The sequence below is a fragment of the Perognathus longimembris genome, chromosome 2 (assembly GCF_023159225.1).
Source record: "Perognathus longimembris pacificus isolate PPM17 chromosome 2, ASM2315922v1, whole genome shotgun sequence".
NCBI lineage: Eukaryota > Metazoa > Chordata > Mammalia > Rodentia > Heteromyidae > Perognathus > Perognathus longimembris.
In genome coordinates, this window is record NC_063162.1 from 20,441,157 (window position 1) to 20,463,058 (window position 21,902).

A 21,902-nucleotide genomic window follows, 5' to 3' on the forward strand; every position below is an offset into this window, starting at 1 on the left:
TGGGCCTTGGACTCAGGGCCTGAGCACTGTCCCTGGCTTCTTTTTGCTCAAGGCTAACACACTACCACTTGAGTCACAGAGCCACTTCTGGCTTTTTCTTTTTATGTAGTGCTGAGGAATTGAACCCAGGATTTCATGCATGCAAGGCAAGCACTCTACCACTAAGCCATATTCCCAGCCCTAGGAACATTTTTTTAAACACAAAAAGACAAATTTTCATAGTGGATTAGTTGATGAATTATGGGGCCACATTGAATAGCCTTGAAATCCAGCTTTGCTACTTACAAACTCTGTGACTTTTGACATGTTGGGGTTTTTTTTAGCTTGTTTTTTGCCAATCCTTGGGTTTGAACTCAGGGCCTGAGCACTGTCCCTGGGTTCTTTTTTCTCAAGGCTAACACAATACCACTTGAGCCATAGCGCCATGTCTAGCTTTTCCTATGTATGTGGTGCTGAGGAATCGAACCCAGGGCTTCATGTATATGAGGTGAGTATTCTACCACTAGGCCCCCTGACATATAATTTTTTAAACTTAGTTTTTCTTACCTGTAAAAGGAGGCAAGTTCAAATTAGTATAAAAGGCCAGGCTGTTGCCAATGGGTCATATCTGTAATCTTAGCAACTCTGGAAGCTGTAATCTGGAGCAAGTTCCAAAGGAGCTTTGGCATTGGAGTCCACTACACTCCATCTCCCAAATAACCAGCCAAGACGGGCTAGAAGCATGGCTCAAGTGGTAGCTCACCAGCCCAGCAAGCTAGCTGAGCAGATAAAGATCATAGTTTACCAAGTTTATGTATGGTCTTTACATTACACCCTCACTTCATGTATTACTTTGCCATCCTCTTGCCCCAGCCTCCTGCTGGAACTACTGACGTGCCACAATGCTCAGTGACTTAATTCCTAACAAATAAAGAGGTTGAGTAATATTACAAGACTGATGTTGGACCATCTACATTTTTTTTCCTTTTTTATTTTTTGCCAGTCCTGGGGCTTGAACTCAGGGGCCTGGGCACTGTCCCTGAGCTTCTTTTGCTCAAGGCTAGCACTCTACCACTTGAGCCACAGCTTCACTTCCGGCTTTTTCTGTTTATGTGGTACTGAGGAATCGAACCCAGGCATGCAAGGTAAGCACTCTACCACTAAGCCACATCCCTAGCCCTATTTTTTCCTTTCTTATATATCTTCTTCCTTTAACTTCATTTATCAAACTGGAGGGGAGTGGAGCAACAGTTTGGTGATTGATACCTCAGGCTCTGAGATTGGACCTGCTTCATTCTAGTTCTAAACTTGACTTTCTGCTTCTGCTTAGATTATATCCCATAGACATATTTCAGAAAGACAAAAGTTTCAAGAGAGTTTCAAAAGTATCAAGAGAGTTCCCTCTATTGGGCTAATGTCTGTCATAAGATAAAGGATTGTTGTTGGGTACTAGTAGCGCTATTCAGGAGGCTGAGATCCAAGGATTGTATTTTGAAACCAGTCTGGGCAGGTAAAGTCCAAGAGACTCTTATCTCCCATTAATCAGCAAAGACTACAAGTGGAGGTAGGGCAGTAGCCATGAGAAAATAAGGGACAACACCCTTAGCTTCAAGGCCCCAGTATCAACCCCCTTCCTCCCCACCACCAAAAAAAAAAGAAGATTGTTAGCCCTCTTAAGACATCAGGAATTCTTCATGTCATTTCAGAACATTACACCTCTCCTGTGTTAATCTGCGTTGGAGATGAATATAAGTGAGTTACATTTGTTTTAAAAACTACATCTGTAGCCTGGCACTGGTGGCTCATGCCTATAATCCTCGCTACTCTGGAGGCTGAGATCTGAAGATTGCAGTTCAAAGTCAGCCTAGACAGGAAAGGCCATGAGATTCTTAATCTCCAATTAACCACTAGAAAACCGGAAGTGGAGCTATGGCTCAAGTGTAGAGCCTTGAGCAAAAATAGCTTAGGGACAGAGCTCAGGCCCTGAGTTCAAGCCCTACAGCTGGGGAAAAAACAAAACAAAACACTTCTGAGCCAGTAGTCAGTGGCTTATACCTTTAATTCTAGCTACTTAAGAGGCAGAGATCTGAGGATCATGGTTCAAAGCCAGCCTGGGCAGGAAAGTCCATGAAACTCTGATGTCCAATTAACTATAACTACCAAAAAAGAGAGAAGTGAGCCACAGTTCAAGTGGTAGAGTGCTAGCCTGGTGGGGGGGGGGACCTGAGGGACAACACTCAGGCCCTAAATTTAAGCCCCAGGACTGATACAAAAAACAAAACAAACAAAAAAGAACCCAGCACACGAGATTGCATGTGCTGGTAGTGCTGGCTTTCAAGGATAAGGATAGAAGGTTGTTAGAGCCCAGGAGTCCAGGCAAAATAAAGCCAGGGTTTGTTGTTGTTTTTGCCAGTCATGGGGCTTGGATTCAGGGCCTGGGTGCTGTCCTGAGCTCTTTTGCTCAAGGCTAGTGCTCTGTCACTTAGAGCCACAGCACCACTTGTTTTTCTGGTGGTTAATTGGAGATAAGAATCTCACAGACTTTCCTGCCCTGGCTGGCTTTGAACCACGATCCTCAGATTTCAGCCTTCTGAATAGCTAGGATTACAGGCATGAGCCACCAGTGCCCGGAAGACCCAGGCTCTTGAAAAACAAACCACAAACATTTCTAGGGAAAGATACCCGTATTTCTTTTTGTTCTATGCAATAATCAGCAATTGACTAGAACCTGCTACTTGATCTTATTCCGAAATTCTAGATCTTATACAAATGCATTTAGGGGGCTGGGGATATAGCCTAGTGGCAAGAGTGCCTGCCTCGGATACACGAGGCCCTAGGTTCGATTCCCCAGCACCACATATACAGAAAACGGCCAGAAGCGGCGCTGTGGCTCAAGTGGCAGAGTGCTAGCCTTGAGCGGGAAGAAGCCAGGGACGGTGCTCAGGCCCTGAGTCCAAGGCCCAGGACTGGCCAAAAAAAAAAAAACAAAAAACAAATGCATTTAGTTACACTCTAATGAAATGTCACAGATACTGAACAGAGACCACCTGCTTCATCAAGGGAAAGTGGAGCCATCTGCTATCTGCAATGGCGAATCAAAGAGGAAGGAGCCTATAAAGTCCTCCACGATCAATCTTCATCTTCCTTTGTAGCTCAGGCTACCAAGGATCGCTGAAGCACTGCCAATGTAGAAACCTTTACACATCTTCAGGGATGATTAATATATTTAACAAAAATACAAAAGAAATCTTCAGTGTGACTCACTATTATAATCTCATGTGTGGGGTGTGCCCGTGTGCGTGTGTGTGCGTGTGTGTGTGTGTGCATGTGTGTGCGTGTGCGTGCGTGCTTGCTGAAGAAAAGACATAAATCTTAGCTGGTCCCCAGTGGTCCCTAGTAAGCTTGTGAAATCTCATCATAAAACATGGCTGCAATCAAATCATCTTCTAGGAGATCAATAGAGGAGGAGAAGCCCTTTGATCTTTGTGGTAATCAGTCTCCTTTTCTTTGAAAGCATGCAGCAGGACATGGTAATATAATAAAAGCAGTCCTTTGTTTAGCTGGGTCCAGCAGCACTCACCCCATTTGCAAGGGGCATATCCATAGGAGATATGAAAATGGCAAGATGCATGATGATATAAATCTAATCTGTACATTAAGCTGGGAAGTGTAACATCAGTGGTGTATGTTCTGTAAGGAAAAATAAGATTTTATACATGAGCTCTGTTTTAAGGGCCCACAAAGCCCACCTCTCAGGTATATCCATTTTCAATTATTACTTACTCTAATATGCATCAATTTAATTCTAAGGGGAAAATAGATTCCTACCATTTAGATATTTTTCAGGACCTTGGAGATGATGATATAATAACAGTTGAGAGCCATGGTAGGTGCTCATAAGGTAAGCCACATTTCCAGCTGCTTTTTTTCTTTTTTCTACTTTTATATCAAGGGTGATTTCTGGCATTTTCTCCAGCTTCTGTGTTGGAATATACTCTTACTAGATATGGCTTCTGTCATTGTTCTAAATGTCTCTTCTCACTGGGACATCAGGTACAGTATATTTCCATGACATTGTGTGTGTGTGTGTGTGAGTATGTGTGCCAGTCCTGGGGCTTGAACTCAGGGCCTGGGCACTGTCCCTGGCTTCTTTTTGCTCAAGGCTAGCACTCTACCACTTGAGCCACAGCACCACTTCTGGCTTTTTCTATATATGTGGTGCTGAGGAATCGAACCCAGGGCTTCATGTATACGAGGCGAACACTTTACCACTAGGCCATATTCCCAGCCCAAGGTTAACTACTTTAGCTACCACTTTAGCTACAGCTCCTGCCTGGGCTGGCTTTAAACCGAAGTCCTCAGATCTCAGCTTCCTGAGTAGCTAGGATTATAGGCACAAGCCACTGGCACCTGGCTCCATGTAATTTTGATAATTCCATAAATTCACTGAAGTGAGGCTTACATAGCATAAAATCAAAGTGAATGATTGTGATGGTCCATGTTTTTATGTAACCCAGTAGGACTGTGAATTTGAAGCCAGCCTGAGCTAGATGAAGAGGCTGTCTCTAAAGAAATAAATGGGTAAAAATAGTATTTAGTAAATTTTGAATATTTTTCAGCCATCCACTCTTAATTTCAAAACATTTCTCTCCAAAATGAAGCCCAGAATTCAGATGGGTGCTAGTAGCTCACTCCTGTAATCCTAGCTACTCGAGAGACTGAGATCTGTGGACTAACCTTCAAAGCCCAGCCAGGAAAGTCTAGAGACTCTTCATCTCCAATTAACTACCAAAAAGCCAGTAGTGGAAGTATGGCTCAAGTGGTAGAGTGCCAGCCTTGATAGAAGCCAAACAGAAGCCAGAGGCCCTGAGTTCAAGCCATAATACTGGCACCAAAAAAAAAAAAAAAAGAGAGAGAGAGAGAGAAATCTCATATTCATTGAATAGTCACTTCCTGTTGTTCCCTTTCTAGCCCTGACAATAATCCACTGTTAATGCTTGCTTTTTGTTCCAATGGACCTTGCTTTTTGTTTTTAAAGTTTTGGCAAAGATTTGTTTTAGTACAACAGGGTTAAAGTAGGGAGAAATAGAAAAAGAGAAGTATTCCCACTCACTGTGTAGCAAGTGGGAGTTAAGGGCTTAAAATAGCAGAAACAGAAGTAACCCTGCTTAAACTTGCCAAGAGCCTCTGGACAGAAAAACTGTAAATAAAGCCAGGTGAGGAAAAGATGGAAGAATAGATAAGAAGATATATATCTACTCCTTAAAATAGGCACTTCTGGAAAAAAAAATAGGCATTAGTGGTGTTTGAACTTAAGACCTTGAACTTGTTAGGTAGGTGTTCTGCTGAGCCATGCCTCTAATCCCTCACATTTTGGTGGTATTGGTTTTGAACTTAAAGCCTTATGTTTGCTTGGCTAGCACGCTACCATTTGAGCCACACCTCAAGCCCAGCTTTTTTGCTAGTTTTTTGTTTTGTTTTGTTTTTTTTGGCCAGTCCTGGAGCTTGGAGTCAGGGCCTGAACACTGTCCCTGGCTCCTTTTTGCTCAAGGCTAGCTCTCTGCCACTGAGCCACAGCGCCACCTCTGGCTGTTTTCTATATATGTGGTGCTGGGGAATGGAACCCGGGGCTTCATGTATGGGAGGCAAGCACCCTTGCCACTAGGCGATATTCCCAGCTCTTTTGCTAGTTATTTTGGAGACAAAGTCTCACAGACTTTCCTGCTCAGGCTGACCTCTAGCTAGTATCCGCCATATCTCAGCCTCCTGAATAGCTGGGACTATAGGCATGAGCTACCAGGGCCCAACTTATGCTTGTTAATTTTGAGATAGGGTCTTGTTGCTTGTTCTGGCATGTGTCTGGGCCACTCTTGTCTGCTTCAGGCTTCCTGTTGTGGATATGAAAACAGGAGCACGCCACCATGCCCAGCTCTCAGTTGAGGAGACTTGCAAACTTTCTGCCTAGGATGGTCACGAACCTGGTCTTCCCAATCTCAGCCTCTGAAGTGATGAGATTACAAGGTGTGAGACACCTGTTCCTAGCTCAAGTAGGCACTTTTTAGGAGGTAAGTGCTTTTTTTTTTTTTTTTTTTGCCAGTCCTAAGTCTTGGACTCAGGGCCTGAGCCCTGTCCCTGGCTTCTCTTTGCTCAAGGCTAGCACTCTGCCACTTGAGTCACAGCGCCACTTCTGGCCATTTTCTGTATATGTGGTGCTGGGGAATCGAACCCAGGGCTTCAAGTATAGGAGGTAAGCGCTCTTGCCACTAGGCCATATCCCCAGCTAGACACTTTTTAAAAGAAGTTTTTTTGTGACAAGGTCTTGCTATGTTGCTCAGGCTGGCTTCAAACTTGCAATCCTCTTGCCTCAGCCTCCTGAGTGCTGGGACTACAGCATGTACCACCACTGTTAGCAGGCACTTTCTTTTAGATAGAGGAGCAACATCAGAAAGGCATGTGTTTGTGAAGTGAGGCAGAAGACTATGGTCTGGCTATGAATCTCAGATCTGCTCCTTGATGTGTGACAGCCTAATCTTGTCAGTCTGAGATCATTTGTATAAGTGATAAAACTATACCCTGAGTTGGTGTGAGCTTTAGAAAAGATGAGGCTCTACATTTACTGCTAGTAGTCCATTTGACACACAGCAAGTAGGTGCTGAATAAATTATAGCCATCATTACCAGGCATAGATCTTGGGTTGCAGGGATCTCACTAATGATTCTGAAAGTCATTTTGAGCCAGGTGCTGTTGGTTCATGCATGTAATCCTAGCTACTCAAGAGGCTGTGATCTGAGGATTACAGTTTGAATGTCCATGAGACTCTTATCTCTAATTAAAACTACCAGAAATCTAGAGATGGAAGTGTTGCTCAAGTGGTACAGCACCAGCCTTGAGTGGAAAAAGCTAATGGACAGGGCCCAGGCCCTGAGTGCAGGCTCTAGAACTGACAATAAGTTATTCTGGGACCATCGATCCACTTTTCAGGCAGACTTTCCCACCATCTCTTGTACTCATTTTGTTGTCCCTTCCCCTTTCTGCCTTAGAATTTTTTTTAAGTTGGTCATGGGGCTTGAATTTCTGGCCTGGGCACCGTCCCTGTGTTCTTTTTGCTCAAGGTTAGTGCTCTACTAATTTGAGCCACAGGGACACTTCTGGTTTTCTGATGGATGATTGGAGATAAGAGTCTCATGGGCTTTCTTGCCCAGGCTGGCTTTGAACCATGGTCCTCACATCTAAGCCTCCTGAGTGAATAGGATTACAGGCATGAGCCACTGGCGCCCGGCTGCCTTACAGTTATAAACATTTTCCATGTATGTTCTCAGATTAGTCAGAACCAGATGGCCTCCTGAACTCAAACAGCACTCCACCCAGAAAAACAGCAGAAAACACACAACACGAGTTTGGTAGGTGGATTCAGAGAACTTTTAACTTATTTTACTAGAATCTTACAGGAAATGTGAGGCATATAGACAGGGACCAGTCAGGGAAAGGAAGAAAAGTGTCTTTCAAGTTCCTTGAATTATTGAAGCAAGTAGGAGAAAGCAAGTTCAGCAAAGCATCATTTGGAGTAGGCAACTTCGCTCTGACAGTGCGCACTGCCAGGGAACAAATCCTGCATTAAACTTGGTGCACATGGCAGACAGGGCAATGTGGGGCCACACCATTGGGCAGGTGAACAGCTGACTCCCTGGACTGAGTTCTCCGCCTCTCCAGCCAGGAAGGGAAACCTACTAACTGAGCAGCAAACCATGCAGCAAAGTGTTGGGAAGACTTTTGGAGAAGAGAAAGATTTTTTTTTCTTTTTTAAATATTTGCTGGTGGTATCGATTGACCAAAAGTGGTTATTTTTTTCCCCTTCTTCCACTTTTGGACAGTAGCATTTTAACAGAATATCCTATACTTAGCACTCGTAAAAGGCATGGGGGCGTGGAAGCAAGGCCTCTTGTGGACCTAGAGAGAAGGAACCCTATTAGAGAGGGAAATACATGGATCCTAAGGGCAAGAACATGGGAAAGCTAACTCTACACCACCACACAGGAACTGACACAGAGGAGACCCGTGGCCTTTTCCATTCTTGGGGAACTCCCTTCTTCTAACTTACACTACTAAATCTAAGGTCAGCTTAATCACAGCTTGGGATGACTATTACCGTGCTTTTAAAGCTAAAGTGAAAAGCTACGTTCTTTAAAGTCATTCCCCCCAATCAGATAGATTTAAATAAGCCAAAAGTCTAAAATCTAGGGTTCTTCATCATTTTTTAGGGGAAATTCTAGAATTCATCACTGCCATTTTTTTTAAGCCTATAAGTTTGAAGGGACACAAAACGGGCAGGGATATAATTACACAAATCACAGAAATGGTGGACATGCATTTAACTTTACCGAATAAGCAAAGAGGGCATAAGGGAGTAAGTTGTGAGAAATGAACTGTGTTTAAAAGGGAAGAATACTACACTAGCCTTTTCTTTTTCTCCTGGATGGAAGAAAAAGGATACATGAAGTTGAGGGCAGTGGGAGGGAGAGTGTCCATTAGACAAACACCTATCATTTGTAATTCAGTTCTATTGGTTGAATTGGATGTGGACCATTGGTTTCTTTGGCAGTGATCTTATGGTTTGGGTATCTACAGTAAGACTACATAGCTTGGCAATGTGGATAGAGTGGATAGAGGTTTCAATTTCATTCAGAGGATGACCAGGACCACTTAGAGTTAGCACCTTCATGTGTCTTTCTTTTATACCTGAAATCATCCATCGCTGTGAAGCCTGAGCTTTAGGTGAGAAAGCTGTATTCTTAGATAACTCTTCTGTGATTGCTCCAGGACTGCAGTTTGATCCCATCTAAGGGGTGGTTTTCTATTAGACAAAGTAAGTATGTGATACTAAATATGAGAGTGAAGCCTTGAAGACGCTAAGGAGTAGTGACAGGTGTTGCGGTTCAGAATAGGCTGGTTAACGAGTCAAATGCATATTATTCCCCCTTAAGCATTAACTTTTTCTTTTTAGCAACAGGATTATAATTTTTGGCTTGAAATGGTGCTTTCTTCTATATTTGACTTCTCAGTTTTCTTAGATGTTACTGTCTCCTCCAATATTTCTTCAAAAGTTTCCCCTATCTGAGAGGTTTTCTTAGAGGCTACCTTCGAGGCCTCCTCCTCCTCTTCCTCCTTCTTAAGGGACAGCCCAGCGGATGAGGTTTTGGAGCTTGTAGAACTGAAGACTCTAGAAGAGAGCAGGTAGCTTGGATTGGGGAGTGGGTTCAGCCCCGAAATGCTTAATCCACTGGTGCTGAATCGTGTCTCCTCACCTTCCAGCAGTTTCCTACAAATCCAAGAGGGAAAAACTCTCAGGAAGTCCACTTGTTAACTAGATAAAATAAAATAAAATGTAATTCTCCATTCCCCATTCTTTATTTTGACTCCAAAGGACTTTAAGATTGAGACTAGTCATGTTGCATTCCAAGGCTCAAAGAGCCATTGTATGCGCACACACACAATCACACATTTTCAGCATCAGCTGTGTTCAAAACATTGTCAAAGGGAAGCCTGTCCTACTCCTAAAGGAAAAACTACATCCCCGCTCCTTGGCCACATCACACCCATTTTTGACAATTAGAGTCTACTAAACTCTAGGGAAAAGTAATTTTTCAAATTTACACCTTAAACTGCTACAGGGATAAAGAGGTGCTAAGTTCAGAAGGGAGGTAGGAACTGCTTAATGCAGCCTGAACTTGAGATTTGTCATCCTTCCGTGAATAGAATCCAGAGGGAAATGTCGACTTCAGCATGTGTGGGCAGGGGTAGGGTGGGCGGGGGAACTCAGGGCCTTGGGCTTGCCAGGCATGCTACCACCTAAGCCATACCCCAGCCAACTTCCAGGACTTTTTTTTTTTTTTTTTTTGGCCAGTCCTGGGGCTTGGACTCAGGGCCTGAGCACTGTCCCTGGCTTCTTCTTGCTCAAGGCTAGCACTCTGCCACTTGAGCCACAGCGCCACTTCTGGCTATTTTCTGTATATGTGGTGCTGGGGAATTGAACCCAGGGCCTCATGTATACGAGGCAAGCACTCTTGCCACTAGGCTATATCCCCAGCCCCCTTCCAGGACTTTTTAAGGGGATGAACCTCATTTTAAAATAGCCCAATGATTTTTTTTTGTCAGTGCCGCCAATGCCCCACAATTATTATTATTATTTTGCCAGTCCTGGGGCATGAATTCAGGGCCTGGGTCCTATCACTGAGCTGCTTTGGCTCAAGGCTAGCGCTCTACCACTTGAGCCACAGCACCATGTCTGGCTTTTTCTATGTAGTTTATTGGAGATAAGAGTCTCATGGACTTTCCTGCCCAGGCTGGCTTCAAACATAGTCTTCAGATCTCAACCTCCAGAGTAGCTAGGATTACAGGCATAAGCCACTGGTGCCCAGCATAATGATTTTTTTTTTTTTTTGGTAGGTTGTGGAGTGAACTCGGGGCCTGGGCACTATCCCTGAGCTTTTTTGCTTAAGGCTAGCACTCTACCACTTTGAGTCACAGCACAACTTCCCGTTTTCTGTGGTTAATTGGAGGTAAGTCTCATGGACTTTCCTGCCTGCCTGGATCCTCAAATCTCAGCCTCCTGAGTAGCTAGGTTTACAGCTAAGTTTACAGATCCACTAGCAACTGGCCCAATAAAATTTTATTTTAACCTCTGGGTACCTCCATTGTCCCCTTTAGCCCTCAGCACTATATCCCTTTTAGCCTTTACGGGCAATATTCTGGGACTAGTCAGATGAAAGTGGTAATATCCAAGTAGAGGGCAAGAGGGTGGGGAAGTGATGCTCCTCTTCATCCTTCCTCACTGGAAATCAGGGACTACAAGTACTAGTAGGTGGTTTGCTCTGCCCTGGTACAGCATGTGCTTTGCTTGAGTGAGCATGCTTCGGAAGTACCTGTAAGCTGCTATCTCAATGTCTAGGGCCATTTTGACATTGAGCAAATCCTGGTATTCCCGAAGGTGGCGTGCCATTTCACTCTTGGTGTTCCTCAGATCATTCTCCAGCTGCCCAATGCTATCCTGAAAAGGGACACATCCAAAATACTTAGGCCAAAGTAGCTGAAGTCTGTTCAGATTTCCACAAGGCAAAGACTCTCCACCCTGATATTAAAACCACCAAACAAGTTAATAAAATACTTACATCTGTCTACCAGTCCTGGAATCAGATTCATTTGCCATGGGATAGAGTGTGAACATCCAAGGAGTCTTAGATGCATGACAAGGGTTGGAAACTTCTACACAAGGCACATATGGTTCCCTCCCTCATTTCGATAGTTTCCTGGAAATATGCTGCTCAATCACGTCAAGAAAGTGATAGGATAAGGATGAAGCAGAAATAGTCCAAAAAAGGAGTGATATTTTTCATTTAAAATGGAAACACTTGTATATACACACATAGCCACATATATACATACATACACTAAGTACGTATGATGATTTGTCTCCAAATTCTTCCAGATGTACATCAAGGCATGGAAAATAAACGAAGGCATAAAGATAAATTTTTGATCACTGAACAGCCAGAAGGATCTCTTAAAAGCAAGGGCTAGGAATGTAGCCCAGTGGTACAGCACTTGCCTAACATGCAAAGTCCCTGAGTTAGGACCCCTTTCTAGTTCACCCCTTAGCAGCTCAGGTCCTAGCACAGTGCATACTGTAGATGCTCAGTGAATAATAGTTCAACAAATGAATGGTACTATGTAAGTACTTCTCTACTTATGGCCTGAAAAGCTGTGAGCAAACAGCCCATCTAATTCAGCTGCACCTTTGTAGACTGAGAGCTATTTTTTATGAAATATGAATGTTGATGAACAAATCAGAAACCTCAAAAAAGCAAATATTAAAGGCTCTGTAACTCCCCTGGATAGGGGTAATGAAGCAGTGCTAGAAGCTCAGTTGGTAGGTCTACGGTTGCAAACTGACAAATCAAGAGAATTTTCAGAAGGAAATAAAATTCATGCCACCTACCTGTTCTATAAATATTGATAGGAACAATGCAAAGAAGAGTCTCACTCGAGTGCACAGTGAAGAATAAAAGATAATGAGAGAAATGCCTATGGTGCTGGACAATGATGCAAATACTCAGAGTCAAGAGATCACAAGGATGTAATAGGATGTTTGAAAATTTATATATTTATTCTTTTATTTATTTTGCTTGTATGGGTCTTACTTTCAGGGCTTCACACTCTTGGCCAGTTTTCAGCTTGAAAAAAGAAATGTTGCCAGATGTTGGTGGCTCACAACTTATAATCCTAGCTACTCAGTGATGTGCCAGACTTTGAAGTCAGGCCCCATTTTACCACGTGAACCCCATTTTAGAATCGAACCCTGAGCCAATCAGATTTGTACCTGTGTCCTAATCTTGCTTGCTTGAACACCTGATTGTTGTTACTTTGTTCTTTGCCTTTATAAGCCCTGTGTAATCACAGCTTGGGGCTTCCTCCTAACCTCCGCTGTGTCGGTGGGTAGGACGAAGCCCGATTTGCAGCTCGCTTAAATAAAGCCTTGCCTTGCTTTTGCATTTCGGAATGTCTGAGTCTTGGTGGTCTTCTTGGTGGTGGTCTCACGACTTGGCACAACACTCAGGAGACTTGAGATCTGAGGACTGTGGTTCAAAGCCAGCCTGGGCAGGAAAGTCCATGAGACCCTTAACTCCAGTTAACTACCTGAAAACCGGAAGGATAGCTGTGATTCAAAGTAGTAGAGTACTAGCTTTGAGCAAAAGAGCTCAGCGGAAGTGCCCAGATTCAGAATTCAAGCCTCACAACTGACAAACAAAAACAAACAAACAAACAAAAACAGTTATATTTAATTAGTTGTACAAAGGAATTTCAACATTGTAGTTTTTTTTTTTTTTTTTTTTTTTTTGGCCAGTCCTGGGCCTTGGACTCAGGGCCCGAGCACCGTCCCTGGCTTCTTCCCGCTCAAGGGTAGCACTCTGCCACTTGAGCCACAGCGCCGCTTCTGGCCGTTTTCTGTATATGTGGTGCTGGGGAATCGAACCTAGGGCCTCGTGTATCCGAGGCAGGCACTCTTGCCACTAGGCTATATCCCCAGCCAACATTGTAGTTTTACTTAAGGCTGACGCTCTACCATTTAAGCCATCCCTCCACATCTGGCTTTTTGTTAGAGTCTCCAAAGATTTATCTGCCAAGGGCTGGTTCTGAGCTGTTATTCTCAAATCTCAGCTTCCTGACTAGCTAGGATTATAGGTGAGTTCCATCAGTGCCTGGCTTTTTTTTTTTTTTAAGATGGAATGATGAACTGTGTAGCCCATGGTGGCCTTGACTTTGAGCTCCTCTTGCCTCATCCCCTCTGCTGTGATTATAACCGTGTGTCCTCACATTCAACTTATTAAAACAATTTTTACCAAGAAATCTCACTTGCTGCTTGAGACTACAAGCAAGTCTGCTAATGATGTATTAGGGGTAGGACAATATTACTGTAGCAATGGAGAAAAGTGTAGAGTAAGAGAAAAAGGAGAAAGAGGAGGAAATAATTATTTTTACACAGAGGAACAGGAGGAGATGCTTTATGAGAAAGAGGATTTCATTGGCATCCTTTGGTTTTATACTTTGCCCTGACACTAATACCCAATATTAATATTCTACATATGAGTTTCTTCAAATCCTTTATTTCTGTTTATGGAAAACAATTTTTTTTCTGTGTGTAGTCTTTTCTGGGACTCTCCAAGTTAGGATTTCAGTTTCCCATTCTCCACATTAGTATGTGATCCTGTTAAAGTGGTTAAACCATTGCAATAGCATGCCATAAAGGAAGTACCTAACAAATGTCAGTGACTTTTACTACGTTAAGGACGTATCATGCTACTTTATCCTTTTGATGATATGGACATTTGATCATAAGCCTTCCCTAGAGCTCTTTAGGTAAATAAGAAATGAATGTAACATTATGCAATATTATGTATAACAAAACATTAATAATATGAGTCTATTGGATATCACTTAAAGCATCAAATTTTTAAGATGCCAATTATTTTTTTTTAAGATGACCATTTTCAATAAAAGCCTTTTTTGGGGGGGGCCAGTCCTGGGCTTGAACTCAAGGCCTGAGCACTGGCCTGGCGTCTTTTTGCTCAAGGCTAGCACTCTGCCAACTTGAGCCACAGTGCCACTTCTGGCCTTTTCTATATATGTGGTGCTGAGGAATCGAACCTAGGGCTTCATGCATACAAGGCAAGCACTCTTGCTGCTAGGCTATATTCCCAGCTCAATAAAAGTCTTTCTAAAACAAGTGATTTATACTTCACTCACAATTAGGATATTAAGTATAGTTCAACCTTTCTTGGCAATTTAATATCCATGAAAGTGATCGATTATTTTCCTATAGTTCTATGATTTTTTTTTTTTTTTTTGGCCAGTCCTAGGCTGTGAACTCAGGGCCTGAGCACTGTCCCTGGCTTCTTTTTGCTCAAGGCTAGCACTCTGCCACTTGAGCCACAGTGCCCCTTCTGGCCATTTTCTGTATATGTGGTGCTGAGGAATCGAACCCAGGGCCTCATGTATCCGAGGCAAGCACTTTTTTTTTTTTTGCCAGTCCTGGGCCTTGGACTCAGGGTCTGAGCACTGTCCCTGGCTTCTTTTTTGCTCAAGGCTAGCACTCTGCCACTTGAGCTGCAGTGCCACTTCTGGCCATTTTCTGTATATGTGGTGCTGGGGAATCGAACCCAGGGCTTCATGTATACGAGGCAAGCACTCTTGCCACTAGGCCATATCCCCAGCCCCAGTTCTATGATTTTTTTAAATCTTCTAAGTCTATCTGTATATTTCTCCCCTAAACGGCCTCAAAGAGCAGGTGTACATTGATGTTGCTGCTTATTGGTTTGTCCTGAAAGGTGACCTGATGGATTGCTCTGGTTCCTGACAATGCCTGACTTGTGTTCAGCCTGTCCTCTCTTGCTGTAGGCTTGAAACACAAAGAAGGAAGCCTTTTTGAGAATCACACGAAGTAAGAATGATTATGTGGAGGGAATCAGGAGGGCCAATGTTCTAATATGTGATTTAGTAATAAATGTTTTGTCTCATATTTCTTAAAAAGAAAATTGTTTTTGTTTCACAGCTGTGTTTTCCAAATAAGAGGTTGCTGGGGTGCTGAGTTCTAGCCAGATGAGATTTCCTTACACTTTTATGTCATATATATCCCAGGCATTGTTTATGGATCAGAATAGGCAAAAAGCACGACCCAGCTCCCTTCAGAAGGAGTAGCTGTAGACCCCTGATGGTAATAGCTCATCTACTCTGGCGTCTTTGTTTGTGCTCTCCTCCCACCAGGCTGTGCCTTACATTGCCCTTCAAAAGCCCTGCCAAAGATGGCCTCCAGCTCGAAAAATGAGCAGAGCGCTGCAGTCCGCCCCTCCCCCAACCATGCAGCTGCTGCTGGGTTAGCCTGCAGGAACAGGGGAGAGGCACACCCTGCTCCAGCTGGGGTCTCTCCTAAGACAGCCAAGTGCTGAGCATGTGGCCCATGCCTGGAAGAATGCAGGCTGTAAGAAAGGCGCACTAGCATCTGCAGTAGAGAAGAGGAAATATACACGGTGCTGTAGATTTTATTAACTTTGTGAGGGAACCCTCAGCCAGCCAAGGGTATTGAGTACCCTACAGTACTGACTGAAGGGGGCTCTGTCTCAGCCAGGCAAGGAAAGGGGTTTTACATGTGGTTCACTCCACACACACACACACACACACACACACACACACGTACCTAAGTATATACGTATATTAAGTATATATATAAATATATATCCATTATGTGTATACATATATACACACACACACATAATCTACATACTACTTTACTAAAAATGTGCTTTAAGTCAGTGTGCTCCAAACTGAGTCTGAGGCTGTAGCCCTTTCATTGAAAATACGTATTTCTGAAGAGTTATGGAAAGGGGTGACATAGATCAAGGTGCACTGCACACATTACTGACATGCTGAATTGAAAAAAAATTAAAGATAATTTTTAAAATGACTAAAGAAAAGAAAATGCGTATTCCTAGCTCCACCTCTGAATGCCTGAATCCGTTAGGAGTGGCCCTCACAATCTTTCTGTTTAAGCTCACAGTTGACCTTGGTGTGTCACTCTGCTTGGGGGCCACTAGTTTAAATTATTTCTATAAAGGAGCTGTCATGGTGGCACAGGTGACACAGTAGCTGAGTGGGACAGGGAAGGGCAAACAAAGCAAAACCCAGACTAAGTAGCTTTAAAAAATATAAAGATCAAATGTAGCTCTTTTTCTTCCATGAATCTTAATTCCAGAAATAGATCTATCAAGCTATAGATTTATAAGCTGCCATTTCCATCTCCAATCTCCCAGGGGTCAGACCCTTCCTGCTATTTAATTAGGCTGCACTCCAATCTCATATTGGAGGGAAGAGGGCAGCCTTGGCTTGTCTCCCTGGAGAGCATTAACCAGCAGTGATCTTGAGTGTTCAGCAAGGTCTTTCAAGGAAAGCTTTGGCTTTCTAAGACTGACTACAGTTCATATCTGAGACCCCAGTACCCTCCAAGAAGGTCTTTGAACAGCATTAGTACAATTGAGAATAAAGATGGTGAAGCAGCTAGCTCTGTAGGGTTGGGAAACTTGTCTGTTAGAAATGAAACATCCTTCAGCTTTCCAATTAGGATGGCTGCATTTGGCTTTTGAAGACAATAGCCCTAGCTCTTTCTAACCCTCCTCTTGTCTGGTTCACACTCTCATATACCACTGTATACTTACTATGTCACCTTGAATCATTCTTTTTCTTTTTTTTGTCTTTTCTTTTTTTTTTTTTTTTTTTTTTGGTACTGGGGATTGAACCCAGGACATTGCACTTGCTAATCAAGTGCTTTGCCACTGAGCTACATCCCAGCCTTTGAATCATTCTTTATCCTTTCTCAAGTGTAAAAAGCTTTCTCTCCTCAAATAAGCTATCATCTCTCTGGGGCAGGGAAAGTGGGGAAAGGGAGACTTTACTGGGGCCTTTCTGTGTGTCTGAGAAGGGTTAGTTAGCAAAGGAAAATGGGCCTACCATTAATCCCTTAAGAAGAAGGAGGAGAGCAGCTTCCCATTACTGCTGTGAAAGAAGAGGGGGAGGTAGTACGTGGATGGGGTGAGAGGGCAAGAAAACAATGGATGACTCTGAGTGAAAAGGAGGTTTTTCCACCTTGGTCAGCAAGCTGAAATTGGTTTCAACCAGAGGCTAGGTGAGCCCCACCCAGCCTTAGGTCCCAACGGGGAGGCAGTTCTCTCTTCCGTTGTCTGATTTCCTCTTCCACTCCCTCTTGTAGGCCCACTGAGACTCTGAAGGCCACAGCTGGTAAGGAAAGCACCACAAAGCTGCTGATGCTGTACTTTCTGTTGGTTTTTGTTCTCTGTAGACCAAGTCTGGATGACATTACTACTGTCTAACACTGGAAGCCTTTTACTGCAAACAAGCCCAGGCTTAGTAGAACAAGCAAAAAGGGGGGCATAGAATAGCCCAGTTCGGTGGACAGTTCTGTGTAATTATGTCTTTTTTTTTTTTGTAGAAATATTGGCCTATTCCCTTCAGAAGCACTGATCTGAGCTCAGGGTTCTAGAAGAAAACATGAAGTCTTAATCAAGTCTTATTGTATCATACAGGAGCTATGTCACATAGTGAAAAGTTCAAGTAACAGAGTTTGAATCAGAACAGGAGTATTATTTGAATAATACTGTAATGTCAAATTAAAAAATGTAACAGTTCAAGCAGGCTTTCTTCCTTTATCAAATGAGTCATTTGTAATGATCAGTAAATACCTTTACATCAACAATTCTTTAGCTCCTGGCAAAAACATTCGAGATTTCATGCCTTTTCTTGGTTCTATTTTTTTCATTTAAATAAATATTATAAATGTTTTATATGATCCGAGAGATAGAGGCATTGTGTCTTTGTTTCTTTACCTCAAGGTATCCTTTGGTCTCACTGTTGAGTGAATGCCTAAAGTCCTGTATCTTGGTTCTATTTTATTAATGTTCCTATACCTTATTAATATCATCAAACATAAACTTCAAACCTAGCTAGAATATATTATTGAAGTTTCTGAATTATAGTCATTCTATTAAAAAGGGCTTTTATTGTGTGTGGAAACTGTGGTTGTTTTCCACATTACTTTGGTTCTCTTCAATATTTCCTATTTACCCTGCCTCTGTGTTCTTTGTACTAATCAGCCCAGAATGTCCTATGTAGTAAGCCTGAAGATTCAATGGCCTTTGTTGAGAGGAAAGATCCAATCAATGCCTTCACCAGCATAAAGGGCAGAGAGAGGTGGGGGAAAATGTTACCTATAACAAAGAAACCATCTCTGTGATTTGTCATGTGCACTTAACATGGAAAAATGTTAAGGTAATGAGAAATTGCAAGTGGGACCCCCATGTGGCTGAGCAGATTAAGTGGTTTTTGTTAAGTGTTAAGCCAACCATGAAAGTGAAAATTGATGCTGCCCACGAGGTGACCTCTGATTGCAGGTAGCCAAGATGGATGTGTTGGTAATGCAGGGGGGAGGGGTGAAAACAGTCAAGCAGTTAATTGCTTGGAGATTCCTAACTGGGACACGAGATGAGAGACAGTCGTTCTGAGATGGGAGGAATTCCAGATCAGTACCACAGACAGCGCCCTGACCTAGTCCAACTAGTGTAAAGCCAGCTAATGTAATGCTTTCTTTAGGAAGAAATGTCCTTCGTAGGTCGTCTGCAAGGGAACTGTGCGTGTTGGGGGGTGCTGGGGCGGGGCACTTGTTAATAGATCACTCACCATCCACCTCACAGGTTCCCTTCTCTACCTTAAGGGCAAATATCCAGATTGGGGTCTTTTCAGTTCCTGAACTTGAGCAACAACAATTCTGAGGCCCACAGAAAGCCTTTCAAAGTCTAACAGACAAGAGAGAAAGAAAGGCGGGGCGGGGGGGGGGAGGGAACAGAGGGAGAAGAGAGGGTGGGGGGAGGGGGGAGAGAACACTTGCTTTCTGGGACCAAGGAGAGTGGCCTCACTCCTACTTGGGAGTAGGGGATTGTTTTTCAGGTCGCCAGGGTGTGTTTATCCACTTGCTGAGAAAGAGACATAGTTTTAGATTTTTCACACTCCAAAAGAGCTTTGGGAATTCCTTATGAGAAACAGGGCTGAGAAAGCGAGTTTCTGGGCAACTAAATTCACAGTAAAAAGCTGTAAGGCGTGTGCGTGTGTGTGTGTGTGTGTGTGTTTGCTCACGCCTCTAGTGGAGACTCCCCTTCCCTCCCCTCCCTTTTACAGTTTACGGGCTCTGGTTTTACGGGCTGTGCAGATGTGCACGGAAGGAGCCCCGAGCGCCCCTTACCTATGTGGCGTTCAAGCCCTTACCTGGTAGCCGGCCACCTCGGCACTGTGCCGCTCCTCCAGCTCCAGGATCTGCCTCTCCAAGGACTCATTGGCCCCGCGCAGGCCCTCGATCTCGATGGTGCGCGCCTGCAGCTGGCGCCGGTACTCGTGGATCTCCTCGCGGCTGGCACGGATGGCCTCGGTGCTGCGCGCTGCTTGCTCGTTCAGGTTGGCGAACTTGGATTTGTACCACTCCTCCGCCGACTGCAGGTTCTTGGCGGCCAGAGACTCATACTGGGCGCGGATCTCCCTCAGGGCCGAAGTCAGGTCGGGTTTAGCCACAGCCACGTCCACCTCGGCCGCAGCCTGCGACGATGCCTGCAGCGTGGCCAGCAGCTCGGCGACCTCTTCGTCGTGCACCTGGCGCACGAAGGCCAGCTCGTCCAGCAGCGACTCCACCTTCTTCTCCAGATCCAGGCGGGCCAGCGTGGCGCCGTCCACGTCGCGCTGCTGCGCCTTCAGGGCGCGCTCTGCGCCCTCGCGCCCGCGGCTCTCCTCCTCGCAGCGCGCCCGCAGCCGCTGCACCTCCTCGGCCAGCCCGTCGCGCTCCAGCACCGCCTGCGCGCGGGCCGAGCTCGCCTCCTCCAGCTGCGCGCGCAGCTCGCGCAGCTCGCGCTGGAAGAGCTCGCCGACGCGCGAGGGCTCGGCGTGGCGCTGGCGCAGCGCGGCCAGCTCGGCTTCCAGCGCGCGGTTCTGCGTCTCCAGCTGGTGCACCTTCTCGATGAACACGGCGAAGCGGTCGTTGAGGCCTTGCAGCTGCTCCTTCTCGTTGGTGCGGATGATCTTGTACTCGTTGGTGCGGGCAGCCGCCTGGCTCAGGTCCAGCCCCTCGGACGCCGGGAGCCGGCGGTAGGCCAGACCCAGACCGAGGGACGAGGTCGCGGAGCAGGCGCCCGAGGCGGCCACGTTGCAACGGGACAGCGACTGTGAACGGAAGCTGCCCGGACCACCGGCCCCGGAGAGGCGCGCAGACAGGCGAGAGCCATCCCCGAACACCTTGCGGTAGGAGGAGGCGGAGCACAGGTAGTGCTCCGAACCGAAGCTCATGGTGCAGGGGGGCTCGGGGCCGTGCGCCTGGCTGCGGATGAGTCTATCCTGGATGCGAGAGGTGCGGCAGACTGGGCGCGGTGGGGCGGTGCGCACCGGGTTTTAAGGCGCGGGGCCCGGGGGGGGGGGGGCGGTGCGTTAGGGGCGGAGCTCCTGCTCCGGGTCCGGCGGGGTGGGGGAAGCGGGGCGCCTGGGAGCGGGGGCGGGGAAGCGCGGTGACTACCGCAGCCGCGCGCGCAGGGCGCTGGGGAGGCGCGGTGTGCGTAGGAGCAGCTCGCCGTGCGCTGCGCATCTCCCCAAGGCCCGATTGCGATGAAAAGTGACCAGAGGAGAGTGGGGAGGCCTGGACATCTGCGTTTACGAGCCAGAAATCACGGGGCTCTGTCTCCTGTCTCTGGACTGTGTCCTCCTTTCGCCTCTCAGCCCATGGGGAGAGTAGGGTTTCTTTAAGGTGTCTTCCACGCCCATTTCCACTTCGGAGGAAGGAGGTCATGGTTTTCCCGTAAGAGTAGGGGGAGTCCTCAGAGCGAGGTCTTGTCCCCTCCCTCGGGCGTCGCCGGGGCTCCAGGGCGGGGTTGAAAGTGGGTCTGTGCGGCTGGAAGAAAGCTTCCCCCCAGTTCTGCAGCTCCGGAGATGGGAGGGTGTGCAGAAAGCCTTCGAGGCCGCAAAGTGTGTGAGCCCAGGGAGCAGGAGGCAAAAAGGTGGGAGAGAGGTGCCCAGATCTGCAAATAGCAGAAAGCACTGGGAATTATTGGAGTTCATTAACAAGGCACAAGACGAAAGGCTGGAGAAAAGAGGGCTGCAAGGATTTGTTTTTAAAACACTTTTATTGTTGTTGCTATTGTTATTCAAAGCTCTATATTTTATATTTTATTTTTATTTATTTATTTTTTTGTCAGTCCTGGGGCTTGGACTCAGGGCTAGAGCACTGTCCTTGGCTTCTTTATGCTCAAGGCTAGCACTCTACCTCTTGAAAGCTCTATAGTTTAAAACATTTCAGTGTGTGTGTGTGTGTGTGTGTGTGTGTGTGTGTGTGTGATCCTAGGGCTTGAATTCAGGGCCTGGGCGTTGTCCCTGACCTTTTACTTAAGGCTTGCACTCTACCACCTGAGCTACAGCTCCACTTCCAGCCTTTTGCTGGTTAATTAGAGATAAGAGTCTCAGCCACGAGACTCAGATCTCAGCCCCCGAGTAGCTAGGATTACAGATGGGAGCCCCCGGTGCCTGACTTGACGTGGACTTTTTTTTTTTTTTTTTTTTTTTTTTTTGGCCAGTCCTGGGCCTTGGGCTCAGGGCCTGAGCACTGTCCCTGGCTTCCTTTTGCTCAAGGCTAGCACTCTGCCACTTGAGCCACAGCGCCACTTCTGGCCGTTTTCTATATATGTGGTGCTGGGGAATCGAACCCAGGGCCTCATGTATACGAGGCAAGCTCTCTTGCCACTAGGCCATATCCCCAGCCCGACGTGGACTTTTTAATGTCT

General features: G+C 45.5%; 1 protein-coding gene across 1 annotated transcript; it reads right to left on the minus strand.

Moving 5' to 3' along the window:
- Positions 1-8,370: 8,370 nt before the first annotated feature.
- Ina (internexin neuronal intermediate filament protein alpha) lies at positions 8,371-20,452 on the minus strand. The gene is made up of 3 exons (XM_048335094.1): positions 19,357-20,452; positions 10,899-11,023; positions 8,371-9,295 (listed from the first exon to the last, which is right to left on the minus strand). Exons 1-3 carry the CDS (start codon positions 20,419-20,421, stop codon positions 8,989-8,991), a joined length of 1,497 nt encoding a protein of 498 aa, XP_048191051.1. The 5' UTR covers positions 20,422-20,452; the 3' UTR covers positions 8,371-8,988.
- Between the last annotated feature and the right edge of the window lie 1,450 nt (positions 20,453-21,902).

Excerpts from the sequence above, each read along its gene's own strand:
- Ina (XM_048335094.1), bottom strand. The coding sequence starts at position 20,421 with ATGAGCTTCGGTTCGGAGCACTACCTGTGCTCCGCCTCCTCCTACCGC. Across the intron at positions 11,024-19,356 it reads CCGAGGTGGCCGGCTACCAG|GATAGCATTGGGCAGCTGGA; the intron begins GTAAGGGCTTGA and ends GTCCCTTTTCAG. Across the intron at positions 9,296-10,898 it reads ATTGAGATAGCAGCTTACAG|GAAACTGCTGGAAGGTGAGG; the intron begins GTACTTCCGAAG and ends TTGGATTTGTAG.